The sequence below is a fragment of the Suncus etruscus genome, chromosome 20 (assembly GCF_024139225.1).
Source record: "Suncus etruscus isolate mSunEtr1 chromosome 20, mSunEtr1.pri.cur, whole genome shotgun sequence".
Classification (NCBI taxonomy): Eukaryota; Metazoa; Chordata; class Mammalia; order Eulipotyphla; family Soricidae; genus Suncus; species Suncus etruscus.
The window spans coordinates 41,952,837-41,971,407 of NC_064867.1; the positions used below are offsets into that span (position 1 = coordinate 41,952,837).

At 38.3% G+C, this 18,571-nt stretch overlaps 1 protein-coding gene across 1 annotated transcript in view; it reads left to right on the forward strand.

Annotated features, from left to right (window-relative positions):
* Positions 1 to 18,571, forward strand: part of STX8 (syntaxin 8) — a 251,919-nt gene that overhangs the window by 140,675 nt on the left and 92,673 nt on the right. The window contains exon 7 of the mRNA XM_049766333.1: positions 29 to 130. Coding sequence (XP_049622290.1) covers positions 29 to 130 — 102 coding nt within the window. The remainder of the gene's footprint in view (positions 1 to 28; positions 131 to 18,571) is intronic.

The window sequence follows — 18,571 nt, forward strand, 5'->3', positions numbered from 1 at the left end:
ACTCATTCATCTTTACTTTCCTGTCTAGAAATAATTGATGACCTTGCCAAACTGGTAGATAATACAGATGAGAAACTTCGCACTGAAACCAGGCATGTGAATTTGGTGGACAGAAAGTCAACATCCTGTGGTAAGCTATGCATAGTTATATTTCTTCTTTTCTAATCTTTTGTATGCACTGAGCTTTCTGTGTTTGTAAACAACAAGATTTCTATTCTAATATAGGCAGTCTCATTTGATGAAACATTGCGTTTTCTAAGAGATACCTAAAATCTTAGAAAAATGAAATGGTTATTAAGATGAGGAGTAATATGCATTACTACATATTTTTAATTTACAATAGAAGGACTGGAGAGATAGTATAGTAGGTAGGGCATTTGCAATGTATGGGGCTGACCTAGGTTCAATCCCCAGAACCTCTCCTGGTCACCAAGACCCTCAAAGAATGGTCCTTAAGTGCAAAGATGGGACTCAGCATAAAATACGAATAATATAAATGTTTTGTTATATAAATATATTATAAACATATGTGCTTGCAGAGAATAATGTTTTTTTGGAGATTATCTTATGCAATTTGGTGGTTTTTATGGGTTTTGAAAACAGCCTTCTTTAATTGTTTGCCTTTTGTGTATGGGGGGGCCACACCTGACAGTGCTCAGGGGTTACTCCTGTCTCTGCACTCAGGAATCACTCCTGACAGGTTTGGAGGACCATCTGAGATGCCAGGTCTGAGAGCCCTGGTAGGCTTCATGCAAGGATAACACCCATCTCATTGTGCTATTGTTCTGACTCCCTGTGCATTTTTTTAATTAAATATTTTTTACTGGCATTTCCAACTACATAATAGGTAAAAAGTCTACATACTAAACTTAAATTGTTCCAATTCTGTTTGTAATAATATCATCTTTCTCTCTGGTGGTCACTTTACTACAGTATTTAATGTTCTGTAATTAAAATAGAATTATTCGGGCCAGAGCAGTGGCACAAGCGGTAGGGCATTTGCCTTGCACAGGCTAACCTAGGATCAACCTCTGTTCGATCTCCTGGCACCCCATGTGGTCCTGCAAGTCAGGAGCAATTTCTGAGCGCATAGCCAGGAGGAACCTGAGCACCACCAGGTGTGGCCCAAAAAGCAAAAAAGCAAAAAAAAAGAAATATTCATGCCAATTTCAAAATCACTTGGAATGATTCATCAAATACGATTCCCAGGTCATCCCCCTAAATATTCTGGTTGTCTATGAAATATAGGGAATTCAAGTGTTCTTTTAGCAAGTGTTATTACTGGATAACTACCAATTTTGATGTATATTTTTGCTATTCTGCACAATTTTGGATGCAAATATTGCATGGTTTAAACTATAGATTGGGTATGCTGTGCATTCCTTAAGGTAAGTGATGAAAAATGTTGATGATAATACCACAAGTCACAATGATTATTGTCTGATACCTTCTTCTCAAAATAGTGTCATTTTTAAACTAAATATCTTTCTTTTTGTTTTGTTTTTTGTTTTTTATTGGGGGGGCCACACCCAGCGGTGCTCAGGAGTACTCCTGGCTATCTGCTCAGATATAGCTCCTGGCAGCACAGGGGACCATATGGGATGCTGGGATTCTAACCAACCACCTTTGGTCCTGGATCGGCTGCTTGCGAGGCAAACGCCGCTGTGCTATCTCTCCAGCTCCAAATATCTTTATTATTAATGGAAATGCAATCACATGTTTTAAAAAAAACCTCATAATCTGAGTTTAATATATTTGTGTTAAATCACTTCCTTATGATAAAGGTAATTTTAATTAATCCAATTTTAAAACAAGTACCTTGGGTACAAGTATTGTATAGCTTGGGAATGGTTACCTTGCATGTCTCTGTTTGCTAGTTAAAATGAAAGTCAAGAAAGTTATTCCATGAAAAAGGGCTGAATACATATCTGTGATCTAAAGATACATAATAAGGTAGTAACAAAGGACCAAAAGCAACACACAGAATAACTGATCCACAGTTGAGTTGGCAGGGGTGGTACGGGAGTTGAAAGAGAGGGGCATTGTTATTCTTTGGTCAGAGAGGTGATGGTGATGGATATGGTATTGGATTCGCGTGGGAAATTGTGAATAATAATTTTGTAAGTCACACAGGACCTCAATAAAAATGGAAGCTAAGAACAAATAAAGTAAGATTTAAAAGAAAGAACAGAGGCCAAAGAAATATTACAGCAGACAGGTTGCTTGCCTTAAACATGACTGACCTGGGTACTTTCCCTGATACCTTATATGATCTCCTGAGCACCACCAGGAGTGATCCTTGATTAAAGAGCCAGGAGTAAACCCTAAGAACTTTTGAGTGTGGCACAACAAATGAGAGATAGATAAATTGGTAGATGGATGAATGGATGGACAGATGGATGGATGGATGGATGGATGATGGATGGAAGGTAGATGAATGGATGGATGAATGGATAGATGATAGATGGATGAATGGATAGATGATGGATGGATGAAAGATAATAGATGGATAAATAGGTGATAGATGGATGATGGATAGGTAGTTAGATAAATGAATGGATGGATGGATAGATAAATGATGGATGGTTGGATGATAGACAGATAGGTAGGTGGATAAATGGATGGATGGATTGATGGATGACAACAGAGTGAAAGAATACCAGCTGAATGTGGACTCCAGAATTTCAGAGGAAGTGAGAATCCCAGGGACTTTTCTGCTCATGTTTTATTACCTCTTCTGTTCTCCCAAACACTAGGATTCTAATCCACAAAAGACTGGTCAACTATTGCTTTGACTTGCTTCTTAGATATTTATACTTAGAATGGAACATGAAAACTAATAATTGCTCTCAGATATACCCACCTAGTATAGCTCTAGTGCCTGGCCAAAAAAACTTTCTAAAATAATCAAGTTGATGCCTCTCTGGAGGGGATACATTTATCTTAGATCTAGAAGAATAACCCAAATTAAAATTTTCAGGAAATAATCAGTGCCTAATCAAAGTTAGCAGTATTGGGGATGTGGTTCAAGTGGTAAAACTTGCATGTATATGCCTTGCACACACATATATATATATATATATATATATATATATATATATATATATATATATATATATATATGATCTAGAGATAAATTTCTTTTTTTTGTTTTGTTTTGATTTTTGGGGTCACTCCCGGCAGCGCTCAGGTGTTCCTCCTGGCTCTATGCTCAGAAATTGCTCCTGCCTAGCTTGGGAGACCATATGGGATGCCAGGATTTGAACCACTGTTCTTCTGCATGCAAGGCAAACGCCCTATCTCTATGCTATCTCTTTGGCCCCTAGAGATAAATTTCTGACACTATCTGCTCCTTGAAACTAATCTATAAAATTGCCACATTAGAATTATCAGACGTGGATTGTAAATAATATTTTTATTTTAGATTTAAAGACATAGCAAGCTTGAAGTTACCTTCAGAGAACAGGAAACTGTTAGGTTACACCTTAGTTTACCTAAAACAAAGATCATCCCTGGTTCCTTTGTATGTTTGTTTACAACTTGGATTTATCCCAAAACAGAGATTGTCTTACTTGTAAACCTGGGTAGGACTGGCTTAGGATAGTCTGAGCTATCTGTCCTTACACTGTCCCTACTGCCTCACCCAGGGGTGGTCTCTGGACTCAATAAAGATGGCAGTTCTGTCAGGCAGAGTGATAGATATGAGATAAAAAAAAAAATTGCTAACTACAAGTGTTTCATCCTCAGCCTGGTCTGGATTATTTTATGTTCAACCCTGATTTAGACTCAGGGGCAGAGCGGTGGTGCAGCAGTAGGGTGTTTGCTTTGCACGCAGCTGGCCTAGGAGGGACCACGGTTCGATCCCAAAGGTGTCCCATATGGTCCCCCAAGCCAGAAGCGATTTCTGAGCACATAGGCCATAGACTCGTTCTATGCATAGAACTCGTTCGGTGCATAGGGTGATTTTACAGGAAACCATAAAAATTGAAGTTTCTAAATGAACCAAGTAGAACTTCTAGAAATTAATAAACAAAACAAAACTGAAATTCAAATTCCCTGGTATTTTGTTTCACCAGAAAAGAAAAAAGCAGCCAGATCAAATAAACCATATTTTCTTTACACAAATGCATTTTTTGCAAAAGGGTATCCTTTTTTGACACCTAGGGTATCAAGGCAGTTAAATTATACTCTTAGTAAGAAAAGCCTGGGTGATAGAAAGAGAGTAGGGGCTTGAACCAATAGCCTCAAGACATAACAGAGTTAATGACCTGCTTTCCCCAAATGTAGGGCCAGCTCAGTCGTTTAAATGAAAACACATGCTCATATAGACATGAAAGTGCAAGAAAAGTATGTTGTTACTATTTGGGCAGTGGGAAGAAAGCTCTTCAAGTTTATCTCAATTACTATTCACACGGCTCTCCTTACTGTTATTCTGACGGGCTTGTGTGAGTGGAGGTAGCAGCAGGCGTGTCATCATGCAAAAATAGCTTGCGAACTGTGAAATGGTCTTTGTTTCCCTCCTCTCGGCATATCTCTCATGCTCGTTTGACATCACTCACAGAAGCTTTGCAGTGAGGACATGCCTAGTTATAAGCGCAGACCTGTTAGAAGGCAAGGCGAACACACAGACCTGATGATGCATTTATTTCTTCAATTGTTAGAAAAGATTTCAAGCACCTCTCTGTCAGCCTTTCACTCCAGATTCCCAGCTTAAAATATTTTTTAATGCAACATTTGTGTGATATTTTTTTAACCTTTTTTTTTTTCATACACCCTACCCAGTAATAACATCAACTGAGACTTCTTGTATGCACCGTACTTTGCTTCGTATTTTCAGTGCGATGTCTTTTCAGGTCTATTATTTGTCTTAAGGGCATCTCCATCAAAGCGGGATCTTTGTAATTGCAGTTTAAAGATTCAGTGTGCTGAGCCCTCATTAGAATTCCAACTAGAGAGCCTTGTCTGAGACTGATGGACAGAGACAATTGTGAAAGGTCAGACACAGAATTCGGAATGACTCGGCCTGAAGGATAGTGTTGTCTCTCGGCATAGTAGCTATTATGTAATGTAGTCCAAGCACGAATATTGTGATTTTTAGCCATATTCCAGGGATGTGGTTAGGAAACAGCTCTGTAAGCATCCCATTAACCCACTTAATCTGGAATCGCCCACTTCTCAGAATGTGGTCACTTAAGGAGATGGATCAGTGCAGTGGTTAAGAAGAAGATATATATACAGTCCAGCATGAGAGTGGAGCCAGACAGACCCAACTCATAATTTTAGTTCTGCCAATTACAACATAGATGTCTTGGAGAGTTGGTTCCCTTCACTAAGTCTCTACTTCTTTTTCTGTAGGTGACGGTAATAGTTAATAATACATGTGGCCATTCTGCAAACTGAATCAGTGCCACTTGTGTCTCATGGTGACTGGTTCTGATTATTGCGAGCTATGAAATGTGTGTTTAAATTGGTTGCTGAGAGCCTCCCTAATATATAAGAACTAAAGAACTACCTCTCTTTCTAGCCAATACAGAGACCTCTAGGCAAAGATACTTTGGACAAGGAGGACATATAGATGGCCGATAAATATTTTGAAAATGTTTATCATTATTTATTAGAAGATTTAAATTACAAGAAGATATCACTCCACATTAGTAAGAATGGCATGTACCAGAAAGATAGAAAATAATCAGTCTTGGCTTGTTAATAAGGATGTTGAGGATGTGTTAAGAAAGGAATTCTGGGGCTCAGAGAGATAGCACAGCGGCGTTTGCCTTGCAAGCAGCTGATCCAGGACCAAAGGTGGTTGGTTCGAATCCCGGTGTTCCATATGGTCCCCCATGCCTGCCAGGAGCTACTTCTGAGCAGACAGCCAGGAGTAACCCCTGAGCACCGCCGGGTGTGGCCCAAAAACCAAAAACTAAAAAAAAAAAAAGAAAGAAAGAAAGGAATTCTTATTCAATGCTACTAAAAATGTCATCTGATTCAACCCATCTGGAAATTATTATTAGAGATTCCTCAAAAAAAAATAGTAGAGTCCCCATATATGACCCAGTGATTCCATTTTGTTTGTACCTATCTCCAAAACACAAAACATATATTAGGAAAAAAAAAAATATATATATATACCCCTATGTCCATGGAACACTGAGTTCAACAGCAAGGATATTGGAGCAACTCAAAAAAATGTATATATATGATATATATGTAAATAGATGTATATATACAGACACATGAAGTGGAATACTATGCGGTCATGAGAAAAAGATGAAATAATACAGTGAGAGAATTTAGGTGAAACTGAATGATGTTACATTGTAACAAGACAAAGTATTGGAAAGTATCAAATTGGTATCAAATTCTTGGCTTTGGATTACAGAAATGGGAATTCCCGGAACTGGTGAAAGGAGTTTGATGGATGCATGAAGAAACAGGCTAGGGTAACATGAGGGCATTGGTCAAGGGTCTTGGACACTTCCCTGGTAGAGAAGTGAGATAACTGTATATCATCATTTTGTGAGCATGTGGCCCAAACTATACTAATTAACTTTTTAGTTTAAAGAGGCACGTCACAGGAGGTAACATTGAACTTTGGCTCAACATTCAACTACCATTGTATTGGCTCAACCATTCAACGGTAGTTCATGGCTTGCTTATATGTGATGTCCTTCCTTGCTTGGTTTAAATTCGGATACAAAAAATATATTTCAAAATATTTTAAAATTATGCTTTAAATTTTATATCACAGCGTAACACTTTGGAAACTCTTGTTTCACATTTGTTAATTAGCCCCTCTGCCTGTTTTTACTTTTCTTTTTCTTTTTTTGGAGCCACACCAGTGGCACTCAGGGGTTACTTCTGGCTATAAACTCAGAAATCGCTCCTGCGTTGGGGGACCATATGGGATGCGTTGCTAGGGATCAAACCCAGGTCCGTACTGGGTCAGCCGTGTACAAGGCAAACATCCTACTGCTGTGCTATCACTCCAGCCCTGTTCATTCTAACTCTGAAATGGGTTTCTTTCCTCTTTGTCCCTTTCTGTTCCCGTTGCACTATCTGACTCCTCTTGCATTTATTGATCATAAAAATAACAAAAATATAAATGTGTATTGCTACAATATATAGATATCCTGAGACCAATTTCTAATGAGATATATGGAGAATTCCTTATGCCAGTGAGTTATTTCGAGACATCACCCAGAGAGAACATTAAATTCCAGTCTCAGTTTCAAATCTTTCATTGCAGAAGTAACTCAGACCTGCGCTTCTGACCTACTATCTACACGTTGGTGGCATGACATTCTTTGTCTCCTTGGGTTTCTGGTGCCAGTTACCAAACAAGTTTGGCTGACTATAGTGCAGAGGTTCATGTGGCCCTCTCTTTAAATTTTATTGATTTTTTTTTCTACAAGTTACAAAACTCAGGAAAACTTTATTTACTAACTCAGTGATTATTTACAAAAGCTATTATTTCTTTTGAGTTTTGGTGGGTTTTTAAAAAAAAATTTGTGTTAGTGTTATACTTGGTAGTATTTGGGCTATTCTTTTGAGTTTTGGTGGGTTTTTAAAAAAAATTTGTGTTAGTGTTATACTTGGTAGTATTTGGGCTATTCTTGAATTCATCCTGAAAGTGCCAGAATGATCTGGCTATTCTTTTGAGTTTTGGTGGGTTTTTAAAAAAAAATTTGTGTTAGTGTTATACTTGGTAGTATTTGGGCTATTCTTGAATTCATCCTGAAAGTGCCAGAATGATCTGGGGCTCCGGCTCATTGAGCCATCTTCCTATGACAAAAGTCATTAGAGGATACAAATCAACAATCAGCTGAATAGAAATATGTGGTATGTTTATTTATCATTATTTGTCCTTATTTATTAATGTTGACTTCCAGATTTATTAATTATGACATCTCAGTAGGAGTGCACCAGATTAAATGGGACATTATTTTAAAAGCCACCTAACACCAACAAACCAATAGAATGCTCAACTTGCAAAAAATAGCTTAGCAAACCTTTAGATGATGATTTAATGACTCTATTGTGAGATAGATCCAACAGTTTTCACAAGTTAGTTGTGGGGTTTTTTTTGGGGGGGGTAGGCCACATATGGTGATGCTCAGGGATTACTCCTGGCTATGCACTCAGAAATCGCTCCTGGCTCAGGGGACCATATGGAATGCCCAGGATTGAACTGTGGTCCATCTTAGGATAGCACATGCAAGGGAGACACCCTACCACTTGCGCCACCGCTCCGCCCCCTTCACAAGTTTTCTTTTAATGAAGTGTTTTCAGTTATCCCACTATCATTTGATTGTAGCAAGCAATATTAATAACTTATTCATAACTGCCAAGGGGAAGTCTTGGGGGAGGATGGGAAACAGGACAATTGTGGAGGGAATGCTACACTAGCAGTGGTATTGGTATTGAAGCATCAAATGAATGCCAGAAATAACTGTATTAAGCGCAAGTCTTAAACAACGGTCTTTAAGTCAAGGAAATTAAAAAATGTGTTTAAACAAAAATTAACAAATGCGGGTTGAATTCTGAGTTCTCTCATCTTAATAAACATGTTAAGGTTAATAGACGTTAACATTCTGTGGGTTGCCCCACAGAATTAAGTTTTCTAAGGAGGAAGTTGCCTGTGGCATGACCTTGGGACACTGATGGTAGGTCATTGACACTCTGATGATAGGTTTTATGCTTAAACATCATGTGCCTGAAACTTTATTATTACCAGTATTGTAAATTGCAGCGTCTAAATAAAAATGGAGGCATAAATAAGTCTAACCTATCAACTTTTATGTTGATCCATGGTCTATGTCTTTATATCCCAGCACCGTTCTACTTTAATTATAATGGCTTTCTAGTATTGTTTAAAGTCAGATAATTTTTCTTCTTGTATCTTAAAGTTCTTTAGCTATGTGATATATTTTATAATTTTATATATAGTATTTTAGCTGTAGTTCTAGGTCCTTAAAATTAAAAAAAAAATAGATGGATGGTAGGTATGAGGGGGCAAGCAGACCCACAAATATTGAGTGGAAATAAAGAATGATCAGACCTAAAAATCCAACCCAAAGTCAATGACAAAAGACTCAAGAGACCCAAACTACAACACACTATCCACAAAAGGGACCTATTACACTAAGACAGTCCAGGGGGCAAAGGGTGGTGGTGTGCGATGCATGTTGGTAGTATGTTTCAGTCCTACAAGGTTCCAACACCCATTCCTTCACCAGTGTTCATGCCCACACCAATTTCTCAGTTTCTTTCTCTCAGCCTCCCAGCCTGTCTCTATGGTAAACACTTCCCTCTCTTTTTCTTTTCCCCTCTTCTTTTATGTAGCCCAAATATTTTACAGAATGCTGATAAGAATGACCTGGAAACTGTTAGAACTTCAATATACAGTCTTTTGTTTTGTTTTGGGCCACATCCAGCAGCAGTCAGGGATTACTCCTGGCTCTGCATTCAGAAATCATTCCTGGCAGCCTTGAGAACCATATGGTATGCCTGGGGTGTAACCTGGGTTGGATGTATGCAATGCAAATGCCCTATCTGCCCTGCTATTGGTTCAGTCCCTACTTTGTCTTTTTTATTAATGACACTTTCATTTGACTTTTGTTTTAGTACCATGTTGTGGGAAAGGGGGTAATTTCACCTGGCTCTGTCTTCAAGTGGTCACCCTCAGCAGATTAGCCACTTGCAAAGCAAATGCCTTTACCTATGTTCTATATCTCTTTGATTCTTGCTATCAATTGATTTAAATTGATTTCCTTCTCCTAGAAATTATCTACTTTATTGAAAAAAAATGTTTCTCCATCAGAGATAATTCATACTAAGTAGAATATATAGTGTCAAATATATAGTGTCAAATTTCTGAGACCAGATTCTCGAAACTGAGAGAATGCTGTAACACTCTAGTGACTATATTGGAATTGCAGTAGTGAAAACCAGAATGCAAAAAACTTATTTTTTAAAAAGCACCTCTGGTAGCTGAAGCAATAGTCCAGTGGATAGGACATTTGCCTTGCATGTAGTCGACTTTCCTTTGATCTCTGGCATCCCATATTGTCCCCAAGCCAGCTAGGAATAGCTCCTAAGTGCAGAGCCAGGACTAAATGCTGAGCACTGACGGGTGTAGCACTAAAACAAAAACAAAAACAAACCAAGGCACGGCTCATAGAGGCAGACTAGGAGGAGAATAGGGTGGGAATGGCGGGCATTAATAGAGGGAAGTGGACATTGGTCAAAGGATTGGTATTAAAATATTATATGCTTGAAACCCAATCATAAATAACTTTGTAATTTCACGGCGACTAAATAAATTTTTAAAAACATTGGTTAGGAGAGCCAAAATGAACCACGGGCAGGCATCTTCTTTACTTTTCACCCCTAAAATCTCCCTCCCTCCTGGGCCCTGTAGATGCTCATGAAGTTTGTATAATGCATGCTTCAAATGTTTGTGGTCAGATGTATTTTATATGTGACCTTATCACTTTCGTGGATTTTGGTTTTAAGTTCCAACTGTGGAAAAAGCCCATATTTTTCTGCTAATAGCAATAATGGGGGGGCTTGTAAATAGAAGTATTAGGTTTAAATGTTGATACTTCAGCTTAACCCAAACAAAGTAAAAACTTTGAGAAAACAGAAAATTGGAACCTACGTTTAATGGAAGGTGATTGGTAGGGGCTAACAACCCCAGAACACGCACTGGACCACATTGAGGCCTCCATACCTCTGTAGTATGTTTAGATGCAATATCTTTACTGTCATCAGGAGGTGAGACCTTATCCTAAAGTAGAATCATTCTTTTATTATTGTTTCTGCTTGGTGTGGTTTTAAAAGATAAAGTTTGTAGGAGTGTTTTTTGTTGTTAAAAGAGCAATGATCGACATCATATGGATTGGTCAATGTTGCTACTGTTGTGGTTGGCATTATTTGGATTAAGGTCTATCAGTGTGTTTTACAGTCTCAAAGTCTACATTACCTCTGTGCTTTTTCTGCTACTGACAGAGAAAAAACATTGTCGTACAGCTGAAGACAGTTTAATAACTCTAAATTTCAGCCCACCCTACCAAAATGCTTTTTATTCGTCAATTTTTCATTTCATTTTATGTGAATTAAGTCAATCAAAAAATTGGATTCTGATGATGACTGAAATTATACAAATTGGGCAAGTCTGAAAGAGCAGAAAATCACTTGGTATCTTTTTACTTGTAAAATCAGTGATTTAAACCGGCCAATCTTTATTGTTTGAATTTTGGGCCATACCCAACAGTGCTTAAGGTTTACTTCTGGGTCTGTGCTCCAGGATTATTCCTGGCAGGCTTGTTGGCAAGGCCAGAGATTCAATCTGGGTCTGTTGCATGCAAAGCAAGCATGCTCTCGACCCACTATATTGTTGTTGTTTCCATAAACTAGATGATGTTTGAGGTTCTACTGCTGTCCTCTTTATGTCCCTTTGAAAAGAATTGGACATTCCCTTTAATTCCATTGCTCAAGTGCACCCATATACACCACACGCACACACACACACACACACACACACACACACGCACGCACACACACACACACACACACACTCTGTCTCTCTCTCTCTTTCTCATATATACGCTCATATAGATATGAGCCATGGAGTCAAGGTCAAATCTTTGTCAATTTTCTTTCATACGAAGCATGAGGTAACAAGTTAAATTACTTCCAGCATAAAATCTTTTTTTTTTGTCCTTTTTTTTTTTTTTCTTAAATGCTGTTTTGATGAACAGATGTTTATTTTAACAATTAGGTTTGTCTTTTTTTTTTTTTTTTTTGGTTTTTGGGTCACACCCAGCAGTGCTCAGGGGTTACTCCTGGCTGTCTGCTCAGAAATAGCTCCTGGCAGGCACGGGGGACCATATGGGACACCGGGATTCGAACCAACCACCTTTGGTCCTGGATCGGCTGCTTACAAGGCAAACGCCGCTGTGCTATCTCTCCAGGCCGAGCATAAAATCTTAACCTGAACAGGTCCTTCTGTCAAAAATCATCTCATCCAAACAGAGTAAGAAAGATAGGGAGGGAAATTTTAATTTGAAATATGGGATGGTTTTGTAGCTTTTTTTATTTTGTTTGTTTTTTGGGGGGGGACTTTTTCTTTGTTTTGGTTTTTAGGTCACAACTGACAGCGCTCAGGGGTTCCTCCTGGCTCTACGCTCAGAAATCACTCCTGGCAGGCACAGGGGACCATATGGGATGCCAGGATTCAAACCACCGACCTTCTACATGCAAGGCAAACGCCTTACCTCCATGCTATCTCTCCGGCCCCAGGTTTTGTAGATTTTAAACAGTATAATTTCTGGTATCTATGTTCAAAATTCCTTATATTTTTTGAGACTTCCCATTGTTTTTGGTGATGCTTTTGCTCAAACACATGGGATGTTCACACATTTTTAGGTATGCTACTTGCACTTAGAGACTCAGACATGCTGCTATGAGATTTTTACTCCTTTAGCTCTAGAGATAGTACATGCGATCACCAGGGCTCTTACTTTGTCTTTGAGGCACAAAGTCATGGTTGTAGTGTAGGGCTGCGGTTGTTGCAGTGCTCAGACATGTGCTTGCCAATGACTGCAGGTTTTTTTAGTGGAGGCAGACAAGTTAGGAAAGTACTTGTTGGGGTTGTTATGAGGCCAGTCATCACACTTCATGGCCATTGTGCTCAAACATCTTTTTTAGTTATGGTGTCTCACAGGGGTGGGTACCTCTTTGAGATACCTGAATAGTCCTGGTTTTAATGGGTAGAAATCACTGGTGATGACAGGAATTTCAATAGCAGAACTTCTACGTACAAATAGCAGAGCGGCCAGGATCATGCGTGGCACATATGGCAATACCAGAGATTTAGTCTGATGGCCATGCAATGGCAAGGCAGCATTCTAAGTTACTAGATTCCTAAAGTCATTTTTTTTAATTGAATTGGTAGGTTTTATTTTTAATCTCTGAAAATTTAAATTTTTCATGCATATTCTTTATAAAAATTTGTCTTTATAAAATGGATTGCATGGAGATAGGTAATGGTTGTTCAAGGAACAATTATCCACGGATTGTTTATCTTCTTTGCACATTAACAAGATGAAAATTCAAATAACAAATTATGTTCTTGACCTTACGCTTACAACTACAGAGTTGTTGGTGTATACTCAGGGAATGAGATAGTTTTACTTTAACAAGATATTAATTTAATATTTAATAAACAATAATCATGAATACCTTTGAATGGAAATGCCAAAAGTAAGGGTTTGGCTTTATTTTGTTTTGTTTTTAGAAACTCTGGTAATGCTTGGCCATAGAATTTTTAACTCTAGACAGCACATCTGTCAGCTGCATTTTTTGTTTTACCTATGGGTAAATCCTTGCTCCTCTCCAGTTGTTCACTATGAAACAGGCTTCTGATTAATGCCCATAGGAAAAGTAACTCCACTGCAAAGCAGTGCTTACAATCCAGTTTACAGTCATTATGGATTTTAATGAAACAACTGCCCATTTCGAACTGCATGGGTTTGAAAGAGATAGGAGGAATTGAATAGTTTAAAGGAATGTATGGTAAGATTCTCTTTCCCAGCTCCCTTGGTAATGTGGTGTTTGTAGCCCTGAGACTAACGTGTGTGTGTGTGTGTGTGTGTGTGTGTGTGTGTGGTTTTTGGGTCACACCCAGCAGTGCTCAGGGGTTACTCCTGGCTCCATGCTCAGAAATTGCTCCTGGCAGCCACCTGGGGACCGTATGGGATGCTGGGGTTCGAACTGATGACCTTCTGCATGAAAAGCAAACGCCTTACCTCCATGCTATCTCTCCGGCCCTGAGACTAACTTTTTTTTAGGGGAGGGACAGTGTGCTGTGCTCAGGGCTTACTCCTGATTCTGCTCTCTGGGATCTTTCCTGATGGAATTGAGGGGATCATATGGAGTGCCAGGAATCAAACCTGAGTTGACGGTATGTAAGGCAACCATCATACCTGCTATACTATCTCTCTGGCCCTGAGATTAACCTTGAAATAATTTAATTCCAAGCTTGAGGATATTATACAGTTCTAGAACACATATATAAAACCCAGAGCTTGATCCCCACCAGCAACACAAAAATCATTTATATAGATTAAAAATGAAGAACTTGATTGCAGGCATTGGTTCATTCATACAAGTCTATCAGCTCTATAGTTCTAGTAATGAATTTCAGTGGCATTTTAATAATGATTTTATACTTATTATTTTTAGCTTTTCTTTCTATTTTAGAGCCAGGGATTAGTAACAAATTTTAGTCACTGAACCAGCAGTAAATTTTATAGACTAAATGAGTTGGGGGTTGTTTTATTTTTATTTTGGTTTTAGAGCCATACCCAGTCGTTATCATAGCTTACTCCTGATTGAGTAAGCTCAGTGATTGCTCCTAGCAGTGCTCAGGGAAGCAAATGCCAGATTGGGGATGGACCTCACACTCGGGTACGTCACCTACAAAGCAAAGTATCTCCTACTTCTGGGATTTGTTTTAACTTACTATTTGGAGAGCCAGAAAGATAGCCAGAAAGACCTTTTTCTTTAGCACAGAAGCAGGTGTAAGCCCTAGGTATTACCTAGTATTATTTGAGGTCAGGTATTATTTGAAGCCATACTGCTGGGTACGGCCTCCAAACCAAAAATAAATAAATATACGGGGCCGGAGAGATAGCATGGAGGTAAGGCATTTGCCTTTCATGCAGAAGGTCATCGGTTTGAATCCCGGCGTCCCATATGGTCCCCCGTGCCTGCCAGGAGCAATTTCTGAGCATGGAGCCAGGAGTAACCCCTGAGCACTGCCGGGTGTGACCCAAAAACCACAAAAATAAATAAATAAATAAATAAATAAATAAATATAACCCATATGAATGAAACTCAACACCATTGAACTAAGGTTTTTATTGTTCTGTTTTATTCTTGTCTTTCTTATTGAATCATCAGAGCAAAGTTAATGATAATTAATCTATTGTACTTCTAAACCATTGGCATTTGGTTTTAGAAAAATAAGAAATGTATGACTGGAATGTTTGGTTTGCAGAGACTTTATTCCTCTGCCATATTAGGCTTTACACAAAATTAGTATCATTCTCTTCAGCCTATCCTTTCTGTTCTCTATTGGTAAGGGCTGCTTTTGGGTCTATTTTTCTACTTTGATTTCTATTTTCTGTCATGTTAGCAGCGTCTCAATGAGTTAGGGGAACATGCTTTTTCACTTTGGTGAGGCAATGCACACAGCTTCCTGTAGATTTTCTCCATACATTAGCATGAGGGGAGGGTCTTTCTGAGTGGTGACACCCAATGATATTTGAGGAATCTTCATGGTTCTGGTGTTTAGGGGCTGCTATGGGTTCTCAGGAGACCACATGGAAACAAGTATTGAACTTTTGCTTCGTATATGCATTGAGATCTCAGAAAACAGCTGTCTGATCCATCATTAGCATTTCTTAAGATGTCTTGTATTTTCAGAGGCATATAATGATTCAATTTAACTTATGTTTTTTTATGAGTGTGGGGCTTCAAAGCAGTGTTCAGGAGTCCAACATTCACTTTTGGAGATATTGGGCCAAGCAGGATAGTTTTCTGATTAGACGTAAAGATGTGGCATTGTTCATCTCGCAGTCCTAGAGGCTAACTAGGGTCACATCTGGTGGCCATGCTTGCTGGTTTTCTATTTTAGGTACAGGCATCTGTAAGGCACATGTCCCTGACTTTAGAACCAACATCCTAGTTCTTCATTCAACTTAATACGTAGTGATAATGTCTTAAGTTTAAACATTTCTCTCCTTTTTCTGTCCAATTCCATTATTGCTAATAAATTCAAGAACTGAGCAAAGGTCTTTTCGGGGAAAAGAAAAACTATTTAGCCTTTAAATGCTAAATAAATATTACGTTGCAACGTGGAGGCCAATTCTGACATAATTTTAGATATAAAGATAAGGGGAAAGGAGCAAAAGCTACTGGAAGGAGTTTCTCTTTGTCCTATGACTCTTAACCTGTACTAACAGAATATAGCTTAGCATTTGTTTTCAGCAAATTAAATGTAGCTATTTTAAGGTTATATGGGTCCTTGAAAAGAGAAGTAAAATTGCTATTGATTATAAGAATAGTAACCTTACACTGAACCATGTTGGATTTTCTGTCCAATGTTTCATACAAACAATATTCATATACAGCATTTAAGGAAAATCCAATCCAAGTTTTCTAGCATTGATGAATGCCTAGAAACTTGTTCCATGTGGGGGTAATGAAAGAGAATAAGAATTTTTCAAAATTTCCATTTGGGGATTTTAAATACGGTCTATACCAACCTTTCCTCCAATGGCTGATGTTTATTTTTAGAATAGCACCTATTGGGCTATTCTAAAATCATGTTCAAAGTCAGGCTCAAGCTTCTGAGTTCTGGTAATAGGGTGCTAGTAAAAAAAAATTATATATATATATATATATATATATATATATATACTAACCATGTTTATGGGTATATAGCAACACTAAATCTCTTTCAGTCCCTGTGGGCTCACTTGAATAGGTTCAGACTGTGATAGAAGTCAAGCAAGTGAAGTCCTAATATACCTAGCCTGAAGTTGCACCTGGAGTACAAGACTTTCCCATATACTCTACACTCCTCATCTTCTCTTTCTTTTCTTCTCTTTCTTGCATTTTCACATTCCTTTCCTATTTAATCTCAACTATTGTCTTCTTTTTTCCACTGTTCTCTACATACCATCTCATGAAGGGCTTTTTTTTTTTTTTACGTGAAAAAAAAACTTTATTATTTTAACTTTCATTTGGTCTCTGTGAATTACAAAGTTGTTCATGATTGGATTTCAGGCATAGAATGTTCCAAATACCAGTCCCTTCAGCAGGATTCACTTTTCACTGCCACTACCTTTTGCCCTTTTACCCACCAGCCTGCATCGATGATAAGCTCTTAAAAAAATAGTTGTTTTTGCAACAGAAATAGGTGGCTCTGTGATTAGGAGTCACTCCTAACAGGGCCAAGGGGACCATATGGGATGCAGAAGTATAAAGTCAGTTTGCTCACCTACAAGACAAGTGTCCCATAATATCTCTATGTCTTGGTGTTTTTCTGTATGTATGTATGTATGTATGTATGTATGTATGTATGTATGTATTAATTTGGCACTCTTTTTGCGTCTTGGATTTGTACAGCAACCTCTTTCCAGAGAGTGGGCAAGTTCTTTTCTATTCTCTCCTTTACCACTTGTTCTTCACCTTTCCCTTTTCCTCCCCTCTGGTATTTCTATAAGTCATAAATTGTTTCTTTTGTCTTTGTTCATTAAGTACCTAGCATTTTCTTCCAATGTTTTGTCTCTTGTTTCTTTGTGTGTGTGTGTGTGTGTGTGTGTGTGTGGTTTTTGGGTCACACACGGCAGTGGTCAGGGGTTATTCCTGGCTCCAGGCTCAGAAATTGCTCCTGGCAGGCACAGGGGACCATATGGGGCGCCGGGATTCGAACAGATGACCTCCTGCATGAAAGGCAAATGCCTTACCTCCATGCTATCTCTCCGGCCCCTGTCTCTTATTTCTTTATTGACTTGTTTGTCATTTCTGGCTTGTAATTTTTATTCAAGTTTTTTATGTCATTCTCCACATATGGAATTCTACTATATGGCTTGCTAACATGATTTTTATTTCCATTAGTTCCATTTGTATGGGTTCTGTTCTCTCATCTTCTGTAAGAGTTCTTCTTTGAGTTGGTTGAATTGTTTATCTATACATTTTTTAATTGCACAGGCTAGTGATTCCTGATTTCCATTGTTAAGACATTAAATGCTGATTTTAGGTCTTCATCTATTGGGCTTTTGCGTTTTGGTGGACCTGGAAATTTACTAGGATTTCTCTTCATATCCCAGCTGCCAGTGTCTTTCTTGGTTTACCCATTGTTCTTCTCATGGTTTTGAATGCTGGAGTTTCAGGATATTTAATAAAGTGTTCTACTGAACTGTTTATATTGGAAGTGATTAGAGGTATATTTGATTTCTTTTGTCTTTTAAGTTTATTTTTCCTATACAAGTGAGGTTATCTAAGTACGACAGAGGTATTGCAAACTACTTCATTGTTTCATTGTTTTGTTCTTCTGTTTTTTGGGCTGTAGATTATCTAAGGAAAGAGGTGTCAGGTCAGCCTGCCTAGACCTATATGGTGTAAATTAAAATACATACATATATATTCAATGGAATACTACATAGAGCATAAAGAATGATGCATTTATGCAATACACTGCAACATGGGTGAAACTGGAAGATACCGTGTTAAATGAAGTAAGCAGAAAGAGGGTAAATGCAGGATGATATCACTTACATGTGATATTTAGAATACATACATGAGAGAATGCAACAGTTTAAAGTGTGAGATTTGCCAGATCACGCTTGGCTCCAATGTGTAGTGAGGAGAAGGAAAGAAAAAGAATGGAGGAGCAGAAAGACAGTAGAGAAATAATGAACTCATTATTTCAGGAGTCACGGGTGGTGTTATGGAAGGGCAGAGCTAAATATTCTGACTATAATGTCAACAATACTGA